This window comes from Pleurodeles waltl, chromosome 8, assembly GCF_031143425.1.
Source record: "Pleurodeles waltl isolate 20211129_DDA chromosome 8, aPleWal1.hap1.20221129, whole genome shotgun sequence".
NCBI classification, from domain to species: domain Eukaryota; kingdom Metazoa; phylum Chordata; class Amphibia; order Caudata; family Salamandridae; genus Pleurodeles; species Pleurodeles waltl.
The window spans coordinates 833,853,127-833,878,738 of NC_090447.1; the positions used below are offsets into that span (position 1 = coordinate 833,853,127).

General features: G+C 44.2%; 1 protein-coding gene across 4 annotated transcripts in view; it reads left to right on the forward strand.

Moving 5' to 3' along the window:
* ARHGEF7 (Rho guanine nucleotide exchange factor 7) overlaps window positions 1-25,612 on the forward strand; it is an 832,785-nt gene that overhangs the window by 172,724 nt on the left and 634,449 nt on the right. For all 4 annotated transcript variants that reach the window (XM_069205130.1, XM_069205127.1, XM_069205128.1 and 1 more), the window contains one exon: window positions 15,538-15,622. In XM_069205130.1, the coding sequence (XP_069061231.1) occupies window positions 15,538-15,622 (85 nt within the window). The remainder of the gene's footprint in view (window positions 1-15,537; window positions 15,623-25,612) is intronic.

The window sequence follows — 25,612 nt, forward strand, 5'->3', positions numbered from 1 at the left end:
TTTTTAGAGAGTGGCGTGTTTTGCTTTTTTCATTTGCTGCCGCATGCTTGTAATTCACAAACGTTGGCAAAGCCAATAGGTCTTGCCTTCGCAAGCTAGTGCAAACCTTATTTATGTTTTTATTGCCACCCTTTCTTTTCTATTTGTGAGTGGAGGTGTTGTAGCTATCGTTTTATTAATAGTACAGGAGATTCAGTGTGACAAAAATGTAAAATAGGGTCGGTCAATAAAATCAGTCCTTGTATGGGTGAACACAAACTATGCTAGCCTGAATATGTCCTCTAGTAAGTTTTTGACTTTTGTACACAACAATAACAAACCCAGATTTTTTTTGTCTCGGCCATGTATGGACTATTTTTTACATTATTTTTTCCGTTTAAAACTGCATGGTAGACAGTAAAGCATATGGGAAAAAGGGTTATAACGTTGCCCTTGTAAGGGCTTTGGTATCTTTGTGTGTCAAATAAAAATCCTAATTCGTATTTTGTAGTGTGTAGCAAGAGAACCCTGTGCGTCCAAGGTTTTTATTTCTTCATGGTTCAAATCCTCCTGCCCCGTAGATGGACTTAGTGACTGCTTACAAGAGAGGATGACAACTTTTTGGTCCCTGCTTCTTACTGGTGATTAGTGTGCGTTAGTGCCTAAAATTTCCCTTGTACGGGGGTGATCCATTGATGATGTTTGTGGCAATGCCATATTCTGATTTGAATATGTAGGAGTGGATGAATTATTATTTTCTCCCTCATATATATGGAGATGTTGGGAAGAGGAAAAAAACAAACAAAAAAAATCATTGTTGATCATATTTGCAAACTATAAGGAACAAAGTCAGTAATTTATTCTTATTAGATTGCTCATATTTGTAAAAATCTCCTGATTCTTTGGAAATTTACATAGTATTGTTGGAGACGTTCTGTAAAACAGACAGAGCTTGTTTTCGAGGTGTACTTGCATAAATAAAATGTATGCATGACTATTTTTGCTATCAGGTAGCTAATTGTGCCTGGGAAAATTTGATGCTGGTGTGCATAGTCACAATACATTTGATTTCTTCTTTTGTTTTTTTTCCACAGGAAAAAAATACCATTCTGCTTGTAGGGGCCCTTTCACATACATCGTTATTATGGAGGTGTTCCTGTTAAATTATATACACCAGAAATGCACATTTGCTAGTGTTTCGGGTGTGGGGAAACTACTTAATAGGTATTTGTGAAAAACCATTCACCTATGAATTTGAGAGCATTTGCCTACTAATGTAGATGAAACCTCCATGGAACATCCACGATCCTGCATCATCCCTACATTTTCTAATGCAAAAATATCACCATACAGGCAGAATTTCTGTGATAGGAATTCAATGCTCAGAAATGGCATTTGCTATTTATTCTGTGAATCAGGAGATTAATTGTACTCCACAAATGCGTTTATTTGTGCCTATCAGTTAAATGTATGCGTACAAATAGGTTTGTTTCCCTTTTTTAAGTTTGTAATAACCTCTTATTTTTAAAGATAACTTATTTGTCTTAGTGACAGTGCTTACTTGTTTAATTTGTTAAATAGATTTTCACTGAAAAAAGTAAGGTTACAGGGACATTTTAGTTATGAAATAGAATTGAAAAGACCATAGAAGTCCACTGGAAAAAAAACAAAGGTGACAGGGACATTATAGTTAGGTTCAAATTTTACACTCACGAAACCAGAGAAATTCCACACTTAGTTATGATTATCTTAAACTCCGGCTCTTCAGTAACTATTACTTGCGCCCTCTCCATGCACAGTTTTCTGTTAAGTAATTTTAGTACAAATGTTGCTGTTATATTATGAATGATGTTATAGTAGATGTCACTACTGATGTAATATGTGGGGTACGTAGGAGTGCATGCGAGGGTGCAAACTTGTTAATTGGTTTTCACTTTTTAAATGTGTAGGAAGTAGAGACCACTCAACTAGCTGTGAAGTGCGTGCCAAGAACACACAACCTCCATATGGCAAAGGCCTCGAGTCACTTATCCTTCATTATATTGAAATGTTCACTTTATCAGTTTATTTTTTTCTTATTTAATCATTTGATTCAACCACAGTCTAGAATAAGGAGGTTTCCCAATTCCTATAGTTTGCCACATTGTTTGTTTTCTTGTATTGCTGATATTTGAGCTATGTTAAGTGTGCTTTGTTAGTCAGATGTACATTTTTTTTTTTTAGGGCCCCTAGCAGACGTCCCAAGCGAAAGACCTATTGTGGGCTTAGCAAAGCTTAAAGTGGGTTTTAAGCTCGCCCATTACATATTTAGAGCTCACTCATTTCATATCATTGTGTGGCTTTATAGTCGCACTCTTATTTGCTTGTTTTTTAATTTCATCTTTTTTCCTTGTCCATCATGTGTTTGTCCCTCGCCTCAAACATAACTTCTTTTCCATCCTTTCACTTGGCTGACTTGTAATTTTTCACTGCTCAGTTTTATGGAACTATTTTATTTTTTTTCTTTTTCATTCACTGCGAGAGAGTACATGTGTTTTTGAGCTCTCTTCTTCGTTTACTGCTTTCCTTTGTCAAACACCTGACTCCCGTGTGTGCTACATATCCTCTATTGTGTGCTGCTCTCCCTGTTAAGCGCTCTGGGTTGCTCTTGCCCTTTTGTGTTGTCTTTACTGTACTTCTTCCCTCCACCCTCCATGTTGCCCTCCTCATCGTGTAGCTTCTCCCCTCCTTCTCCCACCCGGCTCTGTTTTTATTTTGTGGAAGCTCTGTTTTTTCCTACCCACTCCAGTGTACCCCACTAGCCCCACGTGGAATTTACATGTTTGGAGTGTTTTTTGGAGGGCCCAACTGTTGCCATTTGCTGTTGGGCGCTCGGCTACTGAAAAACATGTTTTAATTACCATTCTGATGGACAGCCACCATATTAGTTTTGGTCCATTAAATAAGTGAGCAAATAAATATGTAGGAGAATGGTGCTTGTGTCATTCTGCAGGTGCGTTCATACGTCGTGACTCATGCACACACCTACAGAATGACTTGGCATCCAGCAGGTCATTTTTTTCTTCTTTTTTTAATTTGCTATTGCTACAAGATATTGGCAAAAGTCACTTTTGGGTTAGCTGGTGATTGTTTAAAACCAACAGAAATAGTCAGATTTAAAATTAAAAAAATATTTTATACTCCGCTGCTGTTTAATATTGTTTTGAAGTCCTGCCGTCAACCTTTCCTTGAAGGTTTTTCACTGTATCCCAAAAAGATTATTTGGTCACACTTGCCCACCCAGCCACAGAGTGTATCTTTCTAATTCTTGTGTTCCCAATTGTGCGTGTTCTTAAATCCTGCACCTTTCCCTTTTCCACAATGTAATACTCTGTCCCAAATATCAGTCCTACTGTCAATAGAGTATACAATGTGGAGAAGTGTGGCACACTGGTTAGAGCGGCAGACCCTGAAGCAGAGATCTGGCTAAAGACCAGTGTTCAAGTCCCGCTTCGGCAGGTCTTGGGCTCAATTCCCTTGGACCAGATAATTCTCGCCTCGGTGCCTAATCAATGAGTCCCACTCTGCAACTCTGGGCAATAGCTTGCTTAATCTCCACAACGGCCCCAACAGCGCTTGGATGCCTGGCTTCACCCTGGGGGTGCCTAGGAGTGGGCACCTCACAGGGAAAAGCCAGGAGGGGTTCCATAGCGGTATGAGTACAGCGCCTTGAGACCCTAACGGGTGAGTAGTGCGCTATACAAGTGCAAAGTTTTACAGTTTACAGTTTTTACAATAATGTCCCCTAAGGTGTCCCCATAAGATGGCTTTACATGCTAAGCTCTGGTCGGTATATTTCTTCTTTTTGTCACAAGTCTCCATATGTTTTCTCAAGAATAGCAATCCAATGTAGATCATGGTGGAATTCACCAGTTCACCATGGACTCGAGTAGGTCACTAGTTGTTCTCCTTACTTCAGCAGCAGAAATATAAGGTCCTTGAATTTTCTTTCTAGTTCTTTTACAGATTCACAGAAATGCATAATTTTCCTGACAGTCATTTTCAAGTCCGTAGCCCGGAGCTTAACATGGTTCTACTATCTGTTGCTTCGAGGTCTTTGTCTCCTTCCAGGGAAATCACTGAAGCTAATCCGTCTTCTAGGTGTCGCTTCCCCATGGCTGCTGGCAGTGAGGTACTGAGAGAGTCAGTTGACAAGCATTTCAAGAGTCTAGCTGTGCGCAATGAAATGCTCAGTAATTAAAAACTTGCTTCTTAGTAAAGCCTTGATACTTCTCCACATGGCGGCTTTTGTTTCATCTTCATGATTTCCAGGTTCTGTCATAGATAAAGTATAAACACAGTTTAACACCTATGTTCTTTTGGGGAAGGGCGACCTGAATGCTTGGCTTTGATAAAACGGTTCACAAAACAAGCATTGGCAAAGCCAGTTGGTATCACCTTTGTTTTTGGGACCAATTGGCTTTGCCAGTGTGATGACAGCAGTCATGTCACGTTGTAGGCTTGTGCACGTGTCACTACTCATGCACATCTACAAAATGATGTGTGCCGTTTTCTTAAATCAACAGATCAGCGATGAATTGGCAAATTAAAAAAAAAAAAAAAAAATAGAGCAAAAGCTTTTTCTTTTTTTATTTATAGATTTATTTTTGGCAGCAGAGGGCCTGGCAGCTATTTGCTTCCTGCTCTCGCCACTGCTGCTCCTCCTAAATAAAAACAAATGGGAGCATGATAGACAGTAGAGGAGCAGGTGGGGAAGCCACTGGGAGTAAGGAAGAAGAGCACCACACGAGAAAGAACAGATAGGAGGTGGGGTACAAACATTTTGAGAAAGTAAAAACAAAGCGCAGTGGTTGAGGGAGGTTAGCAGTTAGAGAAGCACTTCAGAGGGAGCATGCAGGAACACAAGGAAGACAGCAAAATGGACGCAGTCTGTGTGTATGATGCAGGGTGGAAAGCATTTGAAGAAGATAGCTGGAAAACCCATGGCTCCCCATTAAGTGCTAAAGCAAAAAGAAAAAAAAAGTCGTTCTCTAAAAGGGACTATTGGAAGGGAAGAAGGCAGCCAAGTAAAGAGATGGTAAAGAGGAAGTGTTCCTGGGGAGTGGTAAACACGAGTGACAAGATAAGATCTGGAAAGCCAGTGAATAAGAAGCAAGCAAATGATTAATTGACTAAGAAGCAAGGAAATTGGTGACAATAGCCATTGGTAAACAACGGGTTGACTGGAAGTCCTGGTAAGTTATTAATAGGCTGACAGTAGGTCTTTTGCAAACCTGTAGGCGTGATCTAAAAATGCATGTTGTAATTTATTAGCAAATATGTAACCTGGGCCAGCTTTAGGGTGGCGCGACATGGATTGGGGGGTGCTGACCTCAATGGGGCCCTGTGTTTAGCAATAACTTGTGATTTAAAAGCACCTGATGAAAAGTTCCTTCTGCGTTCAGCCTTCAGGAAACAATTAAAATGTCAAGATACCTCTTGTGATTAATGTTCCTGCTTGGTAGGAGTTTTGTCTAGGTGCAGCTTTGACTCACCATAAAGTAGCGTAGATGGTTAATGTAACTGCTGCAAAGAACAGAACTATATTTTATGTGGATAGCTGAGTGAATTAGTAAAGCCAGCCTTTACAAGCGCTTTAAAACAAATTAATGTATGTGAAAGGGGAGCTATGGAGAGATGAGGGGCACATTTGCTGGGTGATAGTGTGGGAATCCAAGGAGGTGGTCATGGGGTGGAGGGGAGCCAGAAAAGACTGTCGCATAGGGTGCCAGCAGCGCGAAAGCCGGCCCTGTATATATCAAAAATAAGCTGTGAAATAAACAGGTTTTAGGACAGATTTCCGTTTACCTCTTTGTCTCTTGGAATGATCATGGTTTTGGGTTAGTAGCTTAAGGTGAAGTCAGTTTACTGTTTAATGTTGGTTAAACCCATCCACCCATTATGATCCTCGCGGTTCCCCAAATCTGCACACTGAAGTGTATTAAAACAGAGCACTCCAGTTGAGATGGGTATGCATTTTACAGTTTTATCCTGTGATTGCGGCTAATCGTTCGTTTTACAGACGCAAGTTAGTAAGATGCTCAACTCTTTGCAATTCCGCAGTTAATTACTAACAGAGACATTTTTGTAATTCACTGCTAACTCTTAAATGCCAGAAACCAGAACTTGACAGTGATCAAACTAAATCGTCAAAAATGCTACAATACTGTGCGTATGAAGAACTATTGGAATTATAACTGCTTCATGCAAAGCTTTGAATTGAGCCCTCCATTCTTTTCCATGTTATTCATTGCTTCCCACACTGGCTGAATAAGGAGGAGACAGGAGAAAGGTGTGAGGTGGATGATTATTGAAAAAACTGCACACCAATAGCTGCTTGCAATGCAATAGGTCTCGCATTTCTTTGAGTTAGAGCTACTGGTGTTGTAAATGCATAACTCGACTTTTCTTGACACATAAATTGGTCATCCCTGCCGTGTAGTTTAGTTCTCTCTGCCACATAATTCCTGTGGCCCTGCATATAACTAAAGCACTTCCATTTACCTTCTTCATCTTTCTGCAACAAAACATGGAAATATTGCTATTATTTATTATATCTTTATATTATTATTTTGTGGTCCCCCATCCTATTATGGGGACCCAGAGATGGCCTAGACAGAAAGAGCATGTCATGCTGACCGTTTTGTTGGTGGTCCCATTGTCCTAGGACCACCACACGGTGACTATGGGCAAAAATGTTTATAAAAGGAATGTCCGCAAAGCATTATGGGGCGAGTTTGAGTGCAGCGAATATTGTAGTACCTTGACTATAATGCTCAAAACAGCCACTAGAGAGCACCACAATAAAAATAGCATTTGTAAGAAGCATGGTCATGTAACCCTATAGTCAGCCCCTAGAGAGCATAACCAGGTGAAAAAATGGCAGAACGTAATGCAGTGTAACCTTATATTTAGCCCCTGGAGGGCGTAGTGCATCACACATTTTCATGCTTAGCAGGTCTACTCCAATAATATTACAAACAAGACCCTTAAAACACAAAATATACTCAGCCATAAAATAAATGTTCAGGCTATGCGAGCTTAAAAATACACTGAATGGTAGGAGAGATTACTTCCCCAACCCCTCTCTCCCCCCCCCCCCCCCCCCCCCCCATGTCCCCATCCCACCCAGTGTGGAGACCCAGATATGCCTAGAAGAAAGTGTGTGTCGTGCTGAACAGTTTGGTGGTGGTCCCATTGTCCTAGGACCACCACAGACCGAATTATGGGCCAGCATGTTTTGTAAAAGAAATGATCTGCAACGCATAATGGGGCAAGTTTCTTGAGTGCAGTGCATATTGTAGATTCGACTTCCCCTTATTCACCCCCTGTCCCTCAATGCCGGGAGAGTCATGTTGAGGATTTCTGTGTTTTTTCTGTTTAAAACGTGCCAGTTTGTATATTTTTCAACTGCTAAACTTGTACTTAAGTGGTACTTATTTAAAGCGCTCCTCTAATCGAGTTAACACTATATGAAAATTCCAAATAAAAAAATAAAAAAGAACCCCCCCCCTCCCCTCCAGCTTGCAGCCTTTGGGCTCAGACACCTCAAAGAAATAGCAGCATGCCCCAAAACAAGGGAGAGGACGAAGCAATATACGGACATGGAGCGTAAGGCGGAGAAGCAAAGGAAAAAAGTAGTGCACCACTAAGGTATATGGCCGATCGTGAAATAATCCATGTAACAGGGCATCCTCAAGGTGGGACAAACGTAAATCATAAATCCAATGGAGCACAAACAAGGCCTGCACTATTAGTAATAGCACTCCAGATCCAGAACTGCTGGGCTCCCGTGTTCATATGGAAGCACCAACTTAGACCACTTGACTCTGGGCAGTTTCCCTGGCCATGAAAGCCTGATCATCAGTTTCTACAGGCTGTTAAAGCAAGCATAGGTGAAGATGATATCCTGTGTAAAGCTACCATTTTCATTATAACAGTTCGTCCAGTCTGGGACAGGGGTAGTTTTTATTAGTTTTTTTATTTATTATAACATGACTGTTTGTTAATGGCCAAACCATAATTGTTTTTGAGTGCCTCAGCCAAGTCTTGGTGTGCCATTGTTAGGGCTGCTGGAATTGTGATTTTGCAGCTGTGGTGCTTTCTCCATAATTAAGGATTTGCAACATAATACATCATCTGCTCATTATCTGCAGATTTTGCCAAAAATATATTGTTTCTAGCTCAAACAGATCAAATTCAGCATAACGTGTTTCTGCACATTGGAAAACCCTTTGCAAAGGTTGACTGGTACCATATATTTGCTGCTTACTTTGAGACTGGTGCTTAATGTGGTTGTCCTATCCGAGGAGAGAGGTCAGAGTGCTCAGTGAGAATCAGCCCTGGGATACATGCGTTGATCAGGTTAGCTAAGGTCTTTGCGAGTATTTTAGTATCTGTGTTCAATAACAAATGCGGCCTGTGCGAGGAGCAAAGAAAGATCAGCGGGCATTTCTGGCTAAAGAATGGTGACTATAAAAGTCTTTGGCTTTGTGGGTGGGAGCTGGACAATCTCCACCACATTTTCAAATAGTATCATTACAGGGAGTGCAGAATTATTAGGCAAATGAGTATTTTGACCACATCATCCTCTTTATGCATGTTGTCTTACTCCAAGCTGTATAGGCTCGAAAGCCTACTACCAATTAAGCATATTAGGTTATGTGCATCTCTGTAATGAGAAGGGGTGTGGTCTAATGACATCAACACCCTATATCAGGTGTGCATAATTATTAGGCAACTTCCTTTCCTTTGGCAAAATGGGTCAAAAGAAGGACTTGACAGGCTCAGAAAAGTCAAAAATAGTGAGATATCTTGCAGAGGGATGCAGCACTCTTAAAATTGCAAAGCTTCTGAAGCGTGATCATCGAACAATCAAGCGTTTCATTCAAAATAGTCAACAGGGTCGCAAGAAGGGTGTGGAAAAACCAAGGCGCAAAATAACTGGCCATGAACTGAGAAAAGTCAAGCGTGCAGCTGCCACGGTGCCACTTGCCACCAGTTTGGCCATATTTCAGAGCTGCAACATCACTGGAGTGCCCAAAAGCACAAGGTGTGCAATACTCAGAGACATGGCCAAGGTAAGAAAGGCTGAAAGACGACCACCACTGAACAAGACACACAAGCTGAAACGTCAAGACTGGGCCAAGAAATATCTCAAGACTGATTTTTCTAAGGTTTTATGGACTGATGAAATGAGAGTGAGTCTTGATGGGCCAGATGGATGGGCCCGTGGCTGGATTGGTAAAGGGCAGAGAGCTCCAGTCCGACTCAGACGCCAGCAAGGTGGAGGTGGAGTACTGGTTTGGGCTGGTATCATCAAAGATGAGCTTGTGGGGCCTTTTCGGGTTGAGGATGGAGTCAAGCTCAACTCCCAGTCCTACTGCCAGTTCCTGGAAGACACCTTCTTCAAGCAGTGGTACAGGAAGAAGTCTGCATCCTTCAACAAAAACATGATTTTCATGCAGGACAATGCTCCATCACACGCGTCCAAGTACTCCACAGCGTGGCTGGCAAGAAAGGGTATAAAAGAAGGAAATCTAATGACATGGCCTCCTTGTTCACCTGATCTGAACCCCATTGAGAACCTGTGGTCCATCATCAAATGTGAGATTTACAAGGAGGGAAAACAGTACACCTCTCTGAACAGTGTCTGGGAGGCTGTGGTTGCTGCTGCGCGCAATGTTGATGGTGAACAGATCAAAACACTGACAGAATCCATGGATGGCAGGCTTTTGAGTGTCCTTGCAAAGAAAGGTGGCTATATTGGTCACTGATTTTTTTTTGTTTTGTTTTTGAATGTGAGAAATGTATATTTGTGAATGTTGAGATGTTATATTGGTTTCACTGGTAATAATAAATAATTGAAATGGGTATATATTATTTTTGTTGAGTTGCCTAATAATTATGCACAGTAATAGTCACCTGCACACACAGATATCCCCCTAACATAGCTAAAACTAAAAACAAACTAAAAACTACTTCCAAAAATATTCAGCTTTGATATTAATGAGTTTTTTGGGTTCATTGAGAACATGGTTGTTGTTCAATAATAAAATTAATCCTCAAAAATACAACTTGCCTAATAAATCTGCACTCCCTGTATTTGGAGAGTCTGATCCTTTCTGAATTCTTTTTAAAAGTTCATTTTGAGCCGGTCTGTCTGAAGCTTGGCAGTTTGACATGCTCCTAATGACGTTTTGCCTCTCTTCTGGTGATAAAGGAGAAGGCAGTATTTTCAAGCTAGGCCACAGCCAATCTTTCAAGATAGTTTCTTAAGTCTGTCGCTGGCGTCACCCGCGAGTAGGAGTGTTCCTTTTAGTATTGTTTAAATCAATTAGCAGTCATATGAGAAACATATATTGGTGCTTCATTTGTTGTCTTAATACACATTGCAGTATCCTCGGACCGTCTGTGGCGAAGCATGTTTTTTCCGTGCGTGCATGATGTGGGCGTTGGACACTTACCCTCTCTGTACATTCTGACGAAAGCATATTTGCTTAAATGCTTGACCTCTCTGTCTGCCATGTCAAAGTATTCTCCCAACTTAGAGTGGAGTTTGTTCATGATTTGGTCCTGTATTGGTGTGGGTCTGCTGATGTTACCATTTCCTGCTCCAAGTATGCCAGACAGTGTTGTAGTAACTTTAAGACCCTGGCATTCTTGGCTATACTTATAACACACACAAATGTTTCCAGACTTGTGCTGTCTAGTTTGTAGTTTCCAGGATTGTACTTTGAGGTTCTAAGTTTTGAGTCTTTAGAGCCTCAGTTTGTGGTATGCTTTTTGCGCCTATTTGTTTGTAACGATGTGTTGCTTGATATGAATTCCTTGTGTTTAAAGGCAAAGTGAAGCAGTTACTACCAAATTTTTTGTTATTTCAATTGATGAGGTGGTACTTTTCTTTGCTTATGTTGGAAATATCTGCTTGAGTAGAGGTTAAGGGGTGTGAAAGGGAGTGTTTGTGCGGGTTCGGCGTGAGCAGTGTGCCTGGGTGAGTGCAGATGAGCAGCATGTATTGTGAGTGCAGGATGAGCTGTCTGCCCACGTGAGTGCACGGTGAGAGCAGTCTTCCAGCTTGAGAGCAGGGCGAGTGCAGTCCGCCCACTTGAAAGCAGGGCGAGTGCAGCCTACCCACGTGAGAGCAGTCTGCCTTGTGTGCAGGATGAACACTTAGTCTGTTTGATTGTACAGAGTGCTTTTGTGAGTGCCTTTGAATGTAGGGTGAGTGTGAGGGATTGCCCATTTGAATGAAGGGTGAACATTGTGCAGGTACGGTCAAAGGTGTGCCTGTGGGAGCTCAGGGTGGCTGTGTCAGTGAGAATGAGTAGTATGCCTGCAAGAATACAGAATGAGTAGGTTGCTGGAGGGCAGGGTTTCATAGTGTCTGGAGTGCAGGATGAGCAAATCTATGATATTTAAAGACCGAAAGAAAGACTTTGTTGACGTGAATTTGGCAGAACAGCTATTTAGCTACATGAGCTTCCATTCACATTTTACTCTATGTAGATAATTACATTTACTTGTTTCATTCCAATAACTTCTTCTGCTTTGACGTTACACCAGTAGCTAAGAAGTTAAACTCTGAAACACCCTTGACTCTGCACCCTAAAAATGCCACACCCTAGTTTCACTAAGGCACCTAAAAAGAGCAGTTAACAAACATAATTTCAAATCCTGTGTGAATTTCATTGTAGTTAATGGCACTTCCAAATGCAGTAAATTTGCCAGTAAACTGGATTTTTAACATTCGCAAATATAGGAATTGAGATGGAATTGTTGTTCTTTCCAGGCAATGGAACATAATTATATTGTAAGGAAATGCCTCCCATGGCATGGTTACCCCCTAACTTTTTTGCCTTTTGATGATGCTAGTTATGATTGAAAGTGTGCTGGGATCCTGCTAACCAGGCCCCAGCACCAGTGTTCTTTCCCTAAACTGTACCTTTGTTCCTACAATTGGAACAGCCCTGGCACACAGATAAGTCTCTTGTAACTGGTACAAAGGGCCCTGTAGCCAGGGAAGGTCTCAAAGGGCTGCAGCATGTATTATGCCATCCTAGGGACCCCTCACTCAGCACATGCACACTGCCTCACAGCTTGTGGTTGCTGGTGGGGAGAAAATGACTAAGTCAACATGGCACTCCCGTCAGAGTGCCATGCCCTCAACCCACTGCCTGTGGCATAGGTAGTCACCCCTCTAGCAGGCCTTACAGCCCTAAGACAGGGTGCGATATACCACAGGTGAGGGCAAAGTTGCATGAGCACTATGCCCCTACAGTATCTAAGCCAAACCTTAGACATTGTAAGTGCATGGTAGCCATAAAGAGTATATGGTCTGGGAGTTTGTCAGACACAAACTCCACAGTTCCATAATGGCTACACTGAAATCTTTGTATCAAACTTCTCAGCACAATAAATCCACCCTGATGCCAGTGTGGGATTTATTGAAAAAAGCATACAGAGGGCATCTTAGAGATGCCCCCTGTATACCAGTCCAAACACCAGTGGTAGGCTGACTAGTTTCTGCCACAACCAGGCGGGTTTCTGGCCACATGGGGTGAGTGTCTTTGTCACTCTGTGGCCTGGAACAAAGCCTGCACTGGGTGGAGGTTCTTCTCACCCCCCGCAGGAACTGTAACACCTTGCGGTGAGCCTCAAAGGCTCATGCCTGTTGATACAGCGCCCCAAGGCATCCCAGCTAGTGGAGATGCCCACCCCTCTTTTGGCGGCACGTCCGGAGGAGATAATGAGAAAAACAAGGAGGAGTCACCCACCAGTCAGGGCAGCCCATAAGGTGTCCTGAGCTGAGGTGACCCCTGCCTTAAGAAATCCTCCATCTTGGTTTTGGAGGATTCCCCCAATAAGAATAAGGATGTGCCCCCCTCCCTTCAAGGAGGAGGCACAAGGACAGTAGCCATTGGCTACTGCCCCCCCAGACCTAAACATACCCTGAACCCAGGAAATCAGATTCCTGAAACCTTAAGAAAGAAGGACTGCTGACCTGAAAGCCCCGCAGAGACGACGGAGACGACAACGGACTTGACCCCAGCCCTACCGGCCTGTCTCCAAACTCAAAGAACCTGCACAGCAACGCATCCAGCGGGACCAGCGACCTCTGAGGACTCAGAGGACTGACCTGACCTAAGGGACCAAGAACCTCCCGAGGACAGCGGCTCTGTCCAGAAATTACAACAAAGCAAGTAACTTTAAAGAGAGTCTAACTTCCCACCGGAAGCGTGAGTCTTGACACTCTGCACCCAACAACCGCGGCTCGAGTTCAGGACTACCAACACTGCAGAGAGGACTCCCCGGCAACTCCAACGACGTGAACACCGTGAGTCGACCTCCCTGCACCCCCACAGCGACGCCTATGCCCTGCCTGCATCGCAAGAGTGACCCCTGGGTCCCTCCATTGTTTTCTACGGCAAACCCAACACCTACTTTGCACGCTGCACCTGGTCGCTCCTGTGCCACTGAGGGTGTGTTGTGTGCTTGTCCCCCCCCCAGTGCTCTACAAAACCTCCCTGGTCTGCTCCCCAAGGACGCAGTTACTTACCTGCTAGCATACTGGAACCGGAGCACCCCTGTTCTCCATAGAAGCCTACGTTGTTTGGGCCCTCCTTTGACCTCTGCACCTGACCGGCCCTGTGTTGCTGGTGCTGTGGCTTTGGGGTTGCCTTGAACCCACAACGGTGGGCTGCCTATGCCCAGGAGACTGACTTTGTAAGTGCTTTACTTACCTGAGAAACAAACCAATACTTGCCTCCCCCAGGAACTGTTGATTTCTGCACTGTCTACTTCAAAAATAGCTATTTGCCATTTTTACTAAAACTGTGTGTACTACTGTTTTAAATCAAAGTTATATGCTTACCTGTGTGAAGTACTTTACAATTGATGTACTTACCTAAAATTTGAATCTTGTGGTTCTAAAAATAAATTAAGAAAATATATTTTTCTATATAAAAACGTATTGGCCCTGAGTTAATTATTTGAGAGTGTGTTCTCATTTATTGCCTGTGTGTGTACAACAAATGCTCAACACTACACTCTGATAAGCCTACTGCTCGACCACAGTATTACAAAATAGAGCATTAGTATTATCTAATTTTGCCACTATCAACCTCTAAGGGGAACCCTTGGACTCTGTGCACACTATCTCTCCCTTTGAGATAGTATATACAGAGCCATCTTCCTCCATATATGAAGAACCAGACAATTCTAAACTTTGAAGGTATTCACACACCTCTTGCATGCAGCTTCCCTACAAATTGACTCTGTGAGTGGGGTGAGAAAGAAGGAAGTTGACAAGAGATCGGTGTCTTCATTAAGCAGATTATTAATCTTCAGCGTATTTTGTGGTTGTGGAGTCCAGCGAAACATCCTTGTGAAAACAAACTTCTATTTGCACTGCTTCCCCCACACTGCTGATTCATTACGCCTCCAACCTTAATTGTTTGGCTCTCCCTCTTACTTAGGCAGACATTTGTCCTTTCTCATTTTTAAAATTATTTGTATACATTCTTCGCATTCTTCTAATATCTGTGATTTAAAAGCCTCCCATTTCCAGTCAGATGCTCCTCCTATAAATAGCTTAGTCAAAAATAAAAAAGTGGAAAGGGTGGCACCAACCCTAGCACTTTAAAACCCGAAATCTCCCTATTTGAAATAGGTATTAAAAATAGCCAAGCATACCTGGGGTGCTGCTTATGTGCTTGGGTGACTTACTTTACATCAAAAGGTCCAAGAGTGTGCAGAACTGAAACATGCTTTTTGCGTTTTAACATTGAGACGTGCCATTGAAATACTTGGAATCAATCATTAATACGTTCTTTACTGGGTTATACACACGCCTAGGCAAATTAGGATTTTATTTAGCGATTTCACGTAAAGGTGCATGTTCTGTGGCTTCACAAAAGTATTTTGGAATCAAGCGAAACCTTTCTTACAGTTTGTTCATTGCTTCTGGATATCGTGGACCACATTGACCATTCTTACCCTGCCCCTTTAGCGTGTTTGCTTTTTTTTAATATATTACTTTACTTTCTTCTTGTCAAAGCTATCCTTGATCACCAATCGTATACACCCTGACTTCACAGCAGTCATCTGTTCCACAGGAACAGGAAACTCCCTGGAAAGGAACATCCTGTATTTTTTTTTTTTTTTTGCACGCATGGATTTGTGGAGGATGGTATTGCGTTGAGAGAAAAAAACATTTTGCATTTAGCTTAAACTATTAGTTTATTTAAAATGTGCTTACGTTTTTATTATATGCACATGTACACACTATTAGTGTGATATTTAGAAATCTCCACACTGTCGCGCTTCGCTTCCTTTTAGCTAGGTTCACGCTATGCAAATGGTACCTATACACCGATTGGGAGGGGGAGGGCGAGGGGAGGTTCCCTGTTTTTAAAAACGTGTGGTAAAAAGACGATGCTTGACGCAGAATAACCCCTTATAACTGATCAAATGTTATTGCGAATGTTGACTTACCCTTTATTTTATTTTTGTTCCCAGACTTTTGACGCAAATGATCTCTACCAGGGACAGAACTTCAGTAAGGTCTTGAATTCCCTCGTGGCTCTGAACAAAGTAACAGCAGGTAAAACTGGGAACATGTCTTCTGCTTCTCCCACCTATTAAAGGGGGTGCCATTCTCTCCTTTATACGAAGTTTAACTAATCATTTTCTTTACACGTTCTACGGGGTATTTTACACCCATCAAGCAACATATATCTCCGGAGGAGCTGACAGTTTGTGGGTTAAAACATTTATCGCCCATGTGTCCTCCAGAATGTTGTATTTTTGTGTAGTAACAAAGCTAGAGTCCATTTCTTAAAAGTTTGTTTCCCATATTGATTTATTTTTTATTTTTGAGATTTTCTTAAGCGAAAAACAAACTTCAAAGGATATTACACGGATGCAGAGGGGAAGGAGAAAATGACACAGTACTTAAGTGTTTCGGACCATTACAACAACAGTTTCCTCAAAGCGTTGTATAATATTGTAATTAGTTTAAAGAAATATAGAGAGTTTGAACAAAAAGGTAGTACACACAAGATAATTTGTGGCAAAGCCAACAGGCGTGTTGTTAATGTAAACGCAGGCTTTGGCAAATGCTGTTTATATGTGCTGCGTCCACCAAGTGTTCTTTACCAAATTTAAGTCTGCCCGATTGGCTAGCTTGACAATGCTGGAAATGTCTCAAACAAGTGTTACGTCCGGTGTAGCAAGCACATTGGATGTAAGGAATTGAACGTGACAAACAGAATGGTGATTGAGCGTGCTTTTTGGATATAAAATAGACAGTCCCTCGTGCGATCTGGTGAAAGCACATCCTAGAAGATGTGGTGATGCACCAAACAGCCAATAGAATGAAGTCAGATGGCAATAGTCCTTTGGATCGAGATAAAGCTCAGTCTATGTATATTGAAAGAATTGTTAATAGGTGGTAGCAATACATTGTGGTGTCAAGTAAGACAAAAACTGTTTAAACTGATAGTTATATTAGCGGTTGGGCAGAGCTATGAGCAGCGAGCAAGCAGTTAACTGCAGCAATAGAAACCTGTATTTATACACCTTATTATTTTAAAGTTACTAATCTAAGATATAGGGACTCTGCAAAAAGAAACCCTGAATATAGCAACTATTGTTAGTGTGAAAGAAAACATGAGAAGGAGCGGTAAAGCAGACGTAGTTGAGAGCAGAGACACAAGATCGAACTAGAGTTGTGTTTGAGTGGTGTGTTGAAGATTTCTAGCTGAACCCAAAAAGGAGGAACTAGGCCCAAGGCAAATAAAGAGATGGGTTGATTGAAGTGTGTCCTTTTTTCTCAAAGATTTGGATTACAAAGTTTATGATGAAATCTCTGATTTGTAACCCTCTTTTAGACAAAGCTATTGTGGTGTCATTTTTCACATATTGCTACTTATTTTAAAAGGGCTTCCTGTGAAAAGTAAAAGTGTTACCCTGTTATCCAGTTTTACATCATCAACAATCGCCAATAGAAGGGGTTCTGAAATGCGCTTTTAGTTGATGTATGCTTGAGTTGTAAAACCTTTAGTGACCTAATTCACTAGATAACTGTTCTTAAAAAAAAAAAATGTTCTTGACTGAGGGCATCCTGCTGAGATGCACTGTACACTATTACATATTTTAGTTTGTGACTGCCCTTCAAACTGACAAATCTCCAACTCACTCCAGACATCATCAAATGTATAGCATTTATGTCTCATTGTTTCTCTTCTAGGATTTCTTTTGTTTCTTCGGTTATTAGTGAATTGAAATGGTAATGGACCTGCGCTGGTATATGGGCTGTAATTTTGTGTTAATTACGCTATGTGCAGAATGGAAGTGAGGTATCTGTGCCAAAAAACACACTTCCGTGCTACAGTGAATAACTAATGATGAGACACGTAGCCATACATGTTACCGGGGCTAAAATGAGCAAGAATGCCGTAAAACCCATTAAAGTCGATACCTACATCAGGGACTGGGAATGCACATACAATGAGAGAAGGTTCAAATGCACACCAAAACTTGGAACACAGGTACACTGGGACACATATATAGGACAACCTGGGACAGCTGTAACAACATAGGAACATGTAGAGTGACAAGCAGACACTCTTAATGGACAGTCCAAACCTGGCACAAATGATAAGACCGAAACCGATTCGCTTTCTAGCTCCCTGACCCATAGAGACCATGTAAGAAATAAAGGAGAGTAAGTTCAGGAACAAGATAAGAGTGTATTCAGAAACAAGATTTTCACACTGGTAGAGGGTGCTGGACACACACCCAGGAAAAGAGACGTACTCTTATGCACTAAGGCAAAGTCACAGCAACTGGAATACATTATTTTTTCAGGTCTTGATTCGCAAAGATATTTTCAGCTATAGACTTAAATTTACACCCGAAAATACCTTTAGTTACGCGTGACCGGAATTCACAAAAGGATTCCTGGTGGGTGCAAAACGATCTACCATTGCAGATATCTCAGCCGCACAAGGAGGGAGGGGGAGATAATCTCCATTAGTAAATCAAATTTTTTTTAAATTCTTTTTTTGACTTTTTGTTGAAGGTTGTTTTTGAGTTTTCAACTCCTGGTGCGTCGGATGTCATTGAGGAAGACCGGGTTTAAGCCTTGCGGTTCTTGTCATCGGGCGATTTGTGTGATGGGTCCGCACCTAGTGTGTCTTTGGTGCCTGGAGTGCTACCATGAACTGAAGTCATTCCCCGAGTGTCGGGCCATGTATCCGAAGGCTTTGAGGGAGAGGTCCCTGAAGCTCATGGCGGCTCGACGCTCAACACAGTGCAAGTTGAGATCTCTGAGAGGAAGGTTCTGGGATAAGTCGTGGAGTCCTCCATTGTTGTCGCCCACTACTAGTCCTTGGGGTGATCAGGTAAGTCGAGGCACAAGAAGAAGAAATCTAAATAGTTGAAGTGCTCTTTAACTTATCGTTTGTCAGCTGACAAAACGAGGGAGCATTGGTGTTCTAGACCTTGCTCTGCAGAGCCTGCGCCTTGGCCGGAGCGACCCCCTACCCAACTCAAAGAGCTTTATGAGGCCATGCGCCTCATTTTTGGGCCCCTTCAGGTTCTGTGCTAGCGGCTTCGGCCTGTGTGCTGAGGGACACCCAAGGATTCAGTCCTGGATCTGGACCGACATCTGTCGTACCACTCCAACCTTCCCTGACGCCAGTCCCAAAGCCAGCACTCTCTGCGCCCATGGGTGGCGCCATCCCCATTGTATCCCTGACATGAAGCTGGGATACAGTGGGCGTTGTATGATGCTGGTTTCAAAGCTGGCCGAAGCCATGCCTCGTCGGTCAGATCCTGAGCACCGTTCATCTGGGCCTTGTTACGGTAATAAACGGGAGGGGGGTCGCGGGACCCTTTAGAATACCAGCTCCAGGAAGAACAACCTCTGGACTGGCATACAGACTTGGGGGAAGCCAGCGGACTGGATACTTCTCCAGCTACTGGCATTCTTTCTCCCTTTACTGTGGCTATGGAGGAGGGAGCTTCCTACTCTATGGTGGTGAGGAGGGCAGGTGAGTTCCTGGACCTTAAGTTACCTTTGGTCGCCAACAGGACTAACCTTCTGACAGAGGTGCTACAACCAAGAGCTTCCACCTCAGAAACCATGCTCCCTTTTAATGAGTCCCTCGCGTATGACCTACTTGGTACCTTGTTCAAACCCAGCACAGGGGCTCCTGTGAGCAGGAATGTTGTACAGCGCCATTGACCTGCTCCAGGGAACCTAGGTTTTCTGACCCCAGAGACCTTGGTTATCCAAACCTCTACCTCCCAGGGTGCGTTCAGTTGTTTTCTTTCACCTCTCTTCCATTGAAGTCCATAAACACTGCATGCCTTTTGGGCTGTTACTCCCACACTCTGTGGGGTACGGTTGTGCAAGTGCTGCCACAGATCCCGGAGGAGGCCTGGGCTGTACTCTCAGGCTGTTGCCAATCGAAGAGATGCAGTGAAGATCACAGTCCATTGCGGACTGGACACGACCTAACCGCTAGGCAGAGCAGCTTCCTCGACAGTGGCCTTGAGGCACCATGCCTAGTTGAGGATGTCTGGCTTTTCAGGGAATGTTCAAGCTTCCTTGATGGGCATGCCCTTTGATGGCATCTGTCTTTTTGGAGACAAGACAGACTCGGCGCTCAAGAACTTCAAGGATTCTCGAGCTATGGCCTGGTCTTTGGGCCTCATGCAACCTCCCCCTCCATCCCACTCTTCCCAGTCTTCTTTTTACCCCTTCCGTGGCTTTGGAAGGGATCTCCAATAGTGTCCATTCTCGGCCAGCTACCATGCCGCACATGCTGCCCAGCCTTTGGGTGTTCAAGGATGTGGGATCCACTGTTCTCGTGTATCAGCTAGCCAGCGGTCTGGACAGTCCTGCCCACACCTTTCCAATCATCTGCAGCAGCCTCTTAATCTTCCTAGTCTGACTGTCCCTTACCTATGGCCAGTTGGAGGCAGGACATGGCATCACCTGCTACGCTGGCAAGCTATCACGTTAGACAGGTGGGTTTTGCAGATAGTCCGAAGAGGCTACTCCCTCCCCTTCCAGACTACGTCTCCATCCAAGCCCCCACCCTACAATCGGATGAGGCAGGATCAATTTTCCCTGCTCCGCTGGGAAGTTATGGCTCTCTTGGCCAAGGTAGGTCACCGTTGCTATTCCAGCTACTTTATGGTACCCAAAAAGGACAAGGGCCTCCACCCTGTCCTAGACATGCAGTCCTTCAATCTCTTACTTACAAAGGAGAAGTTCTGGATGCTCACTCAGGCTCAGGTTCTATCTGCCTTGGACCCAGGAGACTGAACTTGCAGGACACTTATTTCTATAGCCCATCGTGCTTTCCCACAGACTTTCCTTGTGGTTCATGGTTGGCCATGAGCACTTTCAGTTCATCGTTCTCCCTTTTGGCCTTGCAAGCGCCCCTCGGGTGTTCATCAAGGTGATGATGGTAGTCGCAGATCAGGGGGTTTCAGTCCTCCTCTATCTTGAAAACTGGCTGTTGAAGGTGGGCCCACCCTAGGCTGTCGTTCTCTGCTTCCAGACTACAGCAGACCTTCTGCATTTGGTGGATCAGTAGGCCAAGGTCACACCTCACTCCCTCTTAGAAACTCCCTTTCATCAGAGCTGTTCTGGACACAGTGCAGTTTTGGGCTTATCCTCTGAGCGGCGAGTCCAGGATTGTCAGGCCATGTTTCAGCCTCTATCCTAGATTCCGGTGAGAAGGACTCTGAGGCTGCTGGGCCTCATGACTTCTTGCATCCCGCTGGTGATACATGCCAGATGGCGAATTGGGGCTCTGCAGCGGGACTTGAAGTTCCAGTGGGCGGAGCATCAGCATCTCTGACAAGGTCCAGATCTCGGAGGGAACTGCCCAAGGAATGCAGTGGTGGTTAACAAGCTGCAATTGGGTCAGAGACAGATCCCTCTTCCTTTCCCCAACTGTCAGATCTGACACTAGTGACGGATGCACCACTCGGGATGTGGCAGCAATCTGGGAGACATGAAGATCTGAAGCATCTGGTCTTCGACGGAATCCGGACACTATATCAACCTGTTGTAGCTCCGTGCAATCCTGCTGGCACTGAAGGCATTTCTTCCCTCTATCAAGGGTTAGTTGGTGCAGTGTTCACCACCATGATGTACTGCAACAAGCAGGGCAGGATGGGGTTGTGGACCCTTTGTCAGAAGGCTCTGCGCCTGCCAGTGTGGCTGGAGCAGTAGGGCATATCCCTGATGGTTCAGCATCTGGCAGGCTCTCTAAACACCAGAGCAGACCAATTCAGCTGGGGATATATATTTGATCACAAATGGCATGTCCATCTGCAGGTGGCGCATGGTCTCTTTCAGCAGTGGGGAGAGCCTTGGTTAGATCTGCTCACCTCCACAGAGAATGCTCAATGTCAGCAGTTTTGCACGTTGGAGTTTCCAATATGGCAACCGTTCGAAGACGCTTTTCGTCTCAAGTAGAACTTGGGCCTCCTGTATGCCTTTCCGCCCATACCACTTCTGCCCAGAGTTCCCAGGAAGATCGAGAACGACGGGGCCCAAGTAATCCTTGTGGCTGTGGACTGGGCACAGAAATTCTGGTATCCTGAGCAGCTGAGCATGTCCATTGACTGCCACTTCAGGAGGCTCTTCTGTCACAGCAGCAGGGAAGGGTTTGGCACCTGAACCTGTCCACTCTCTGTCTTCTTGTGTCGCGATTGAGCAGCGACAGTTGACAGCTTTTGACCTTCCTTCTAAAGTCTGTAATGTACTCTTGGCAGCCAGGCATCCCTCCACCAAAACGGTATGCACTTGTTGTTGGAAGAAATTTGTGGCATGGTGCATAGACAAGACTGACCCACTTTCTGTCCTCTCTCAGATGTTCTCTTGTTTATCCTTTCCCTGTCCCATCAGGGCACTGCTGCGGGCACTCTTAAAGGTTATTTGTCTGCCATTTGTGCTTTTTTGAGGTTGCCTGAACAACCTTCCTTGTTTAAGACCCCTGTTGTACATATGTTCCTCAAAGTCCTTGTGGCCATTACATCTTACTGCAGGGTGAGTGACCTGCAAGCATTGTCGTCTAACCAGCCCTACGTTTCCATCTATCCTGACAAAGTGGTGCTTCGCACTAGGTCTTCTTTTTTGCCAAAAGTGGTTATGCCCTTTCATGTAGACCAATCCTTCACCTTGTCTACTTTCTACACTGCCCCACATCCTTCTGAAGAACAGGAGAGGATCTACCACCTGGCCCCAGAAAGAAAGACGAAAGGGTAGAAGCAGACCATCTCTAGATGGATCACTCTCTGGATTAAGATCTGCGACACTGGCCAGAAAGCAACCCCCTGAGGGTTTGCATGCTCATTCTATTTGAGTTACAGTTCCAACCACTGCGTTTGTGCACAGCATTCCAGTCCTTGATATCTGTGAGGAGGCAGTGTGGTCATCTCTATACATGTTTACCAAACACTACAGCCTGGACAGTCGTGTCCGTAGGGACAGGTACTTTGCCCGTTCGGTGCTTCAGGACTTTTTAGTATGGTTTTGGTTTGCAGACCCACCTCTGGGGATGGTATTGCCTGGAAATCTATTCAAAGGTAAGGAATCTGCAACTAGAGGTCTCTATTCGATAATGCTTTATTTAGTAAAGACAATATCTAGTTGAAGATTCCTTGCCAACCCACCCATCGTCCCTGCTCTGCTAACTGATTTCTAGGGACAGGGACTCCTCGGGATGTCATGTCCGGCATGGATAATGCCGACGACTGATGCTGAGCCGATTCATTCCACCTGATGGCACGTTGGGGTACTGCTCACAAAATTCTCCGGATCCAGTCCAACGCCTGGGGAAAATTCAAAGGTGAGGAATCTGCAACTAGATATTGTCTCTACCAGATAAGTTGTTACCGAAGATAAGTAACTTGTTCAGCTGGAATATCTCCATTAATATATGTGCCCACTTAAATGCACTTCATAAATTCACTTGGGCCTCCGTCTCTCGGCCCGGCTGGCTACGCCTTACAGCTCCACCCCCCCTTGTCTCTCTGGCTCATCTTGTCCTTTTCTCAGGCTTTTCTCTTTCTCTCTTTCGCTCGCTCTCTTTCGCTCACTCTCTTTCGCTCGCTCTTTCGCTCGCTCTCTTTCGCTCGTTCTCTCTCTTCTCTCCCCACCCTCCCCTTGAAATTAAGGATTACGAAATGCACTAAGGAAGAGAAATCGGACTTTTGGGATGATATAATCTGGTTAAAGTCTGGGAGACCAGGAACACACTTACTTGTATGACCTAATTCCCAAAATGCTCATTGGGACAGAAGGAAAGATGGGGAATGGAGAGACTTTATGACGGAGAAATAAGAGGATAAAAAGACTTAGGGAAAGATTGACCTAGAGATAGAATAAGTTCAATACTAGTCATTGTTACAGTGAGATAACTCTCATAAGGAAAGATGTTGAAATCTACCTCATTTAGTTCCGGATACAGCTAACTTTATCAGGATTTTATTCTGTTTGTTAATTTTTAGCAATGTCCTTTGGCTGCCTAGGCATTATTATTTTTAGCATGCACATTTTGAGCAAATAATGACATAAATGAAAGAGGGAGGAAATGGGTCAGTGATATACAGAAACATCTCTTAGTCTCGATGTGTAGTTCATCTGTTTGCTTTTCTTTTTGTCCTAGCCTTATTTCCAATCTTTTGCCTCTGGTTTTGGCTGTTTATTTGCTTATTGTTTTACTTTGTGCCTTTCTGCCTTTTTTGCTAGTTTTCTGCTCTGCTCATTTGCCCCCTTTGTCTCTCAGCTTGTCACTTTAGTACTTTTGCGTCTTTGCTCTTGTGCACCTTTCTCATTTACCCTTGCTCTGATCCTTGTGTGCTCTCACGCATCTGGGGCTGCTTCCTGCTCTTTCTTCTCCCCTACCAGCCCCATGCTCCCTACCCTCCTCCCTGCTCACGTCCTCCTGTTTAGTTTTTCACTCTTTCACTTCCCGCGCCCTCCCACCTCCCACCTCCCCTCCAGAACCTACCTAATGGCAGCCACAGCATAGGTGTGTGCAGTGGATGCTCATTTTATGTCCCAAAGGCACACCTGTCTGTGTCTGGACCGTAGCCTCCACCAGGAACCTTAGTCCTCCCACCACTCACTGCTATCCTGCTTCGTTCCTCCATGCACTTAACCCTGGCCGCTGCTTACTGTGCTGCTGCTGCTGCTGCTGCTGCACTGCACCACACAACACAGAGTGTGTGTTCACCTGTGTCACTTGCAAGTTCTCATGCACTGTCTCACACACTACACTTCCCACTCCTGCACCAACAGTATTGAGCACCACACTCGCATAGTCACACGCACAATACATCACTCACACAGCACTGCACACTCTCAAGCATGCTCCTCAACACCTGCTTGCTCACTATCACCCAACGGAGATATAGAACCTACTGCAAGACCATGCTCTGGACCTGCCTTTCTTCACAGAATCGGCCTCTACACTGGGCAGCCCACAGCCATCCCCGCATGATACAAGATCTCTGTGCAGGATAGTCAGCACAAGCCTGGAGGCTGAATCGCAGGATCTTCAAGGACACCATCAGCTGCACCGTCTATGCAGGCACTTCCAGTAGCTACATTAAATGCTTAATATTCAAGCTACACATCACAGCCAATTTCACCCTATGTGCAATCCTTGTATACAGACCCCCTCAACTCCATACCAACTTCACCAGGGCTTCATTGCACCCCTCATCCCCTCCTGCACCTTCACCCTTCTCAGAAATCTGAACTTTCACCTGGAAGACCGCAATGATCATAACTCAACAACCCTTCTGGAAAACCTCAAGAAATTCAGCCTCACCCAGTACGTTACCGACCTATTTGCCCTCGCAACCAGACTTCCAGTCTCATATGAAGAACTGTCCCTGGACTCGTGGCCCTCTGCCACCACAAACGAGGCTGACGATATCATGAAGTCCATCCACTCCGAGGCTGCATCTTACAGTTGACCTACCACGCCTTTACCAAAGGATTCCATCACATCAGCGAGGATCTCACACCCATCCTCAACATATTCTTCACCTCTGTTATCTTCATAGGTGCTTAGAAACATTCCATTATCATTCTGCTCACAATAATCTTAGCAGACCCATCCACACGTGCCAACTACAGACCTCCTATTTACAAGGCCAAAGTTTTAGAGAAAATCATCAACTGACTGCTCACCAACTACTGCAGCAATCACAAAGTCCTTGATGCCACACAGGCCTTATTAAGGTCCAACCTTAGCACAGAAACCACACTCATTGTGGCCACAGACCTCTGCATGATCCTGGACAGAGGAGACATGGCAGCTCATCTTTCTGGAGCATTTGACATGGTATCTCACCTCATTCTCATCTGACCCCTCCATGAGACTGGCATCCAAGGACCTGCTCTCCAGTGTATCTGCTTGTTCTTGGCAGATATAACACAAACTGTCAACCTGGCTCTGTACTGCTTGGTAGCTAGCAAGCTCATTAATGGAGTGCCTCTGGGGCCATCTCTATCTGACTTCAGTGCGTACATGACCCTTCTGCCCAGTAT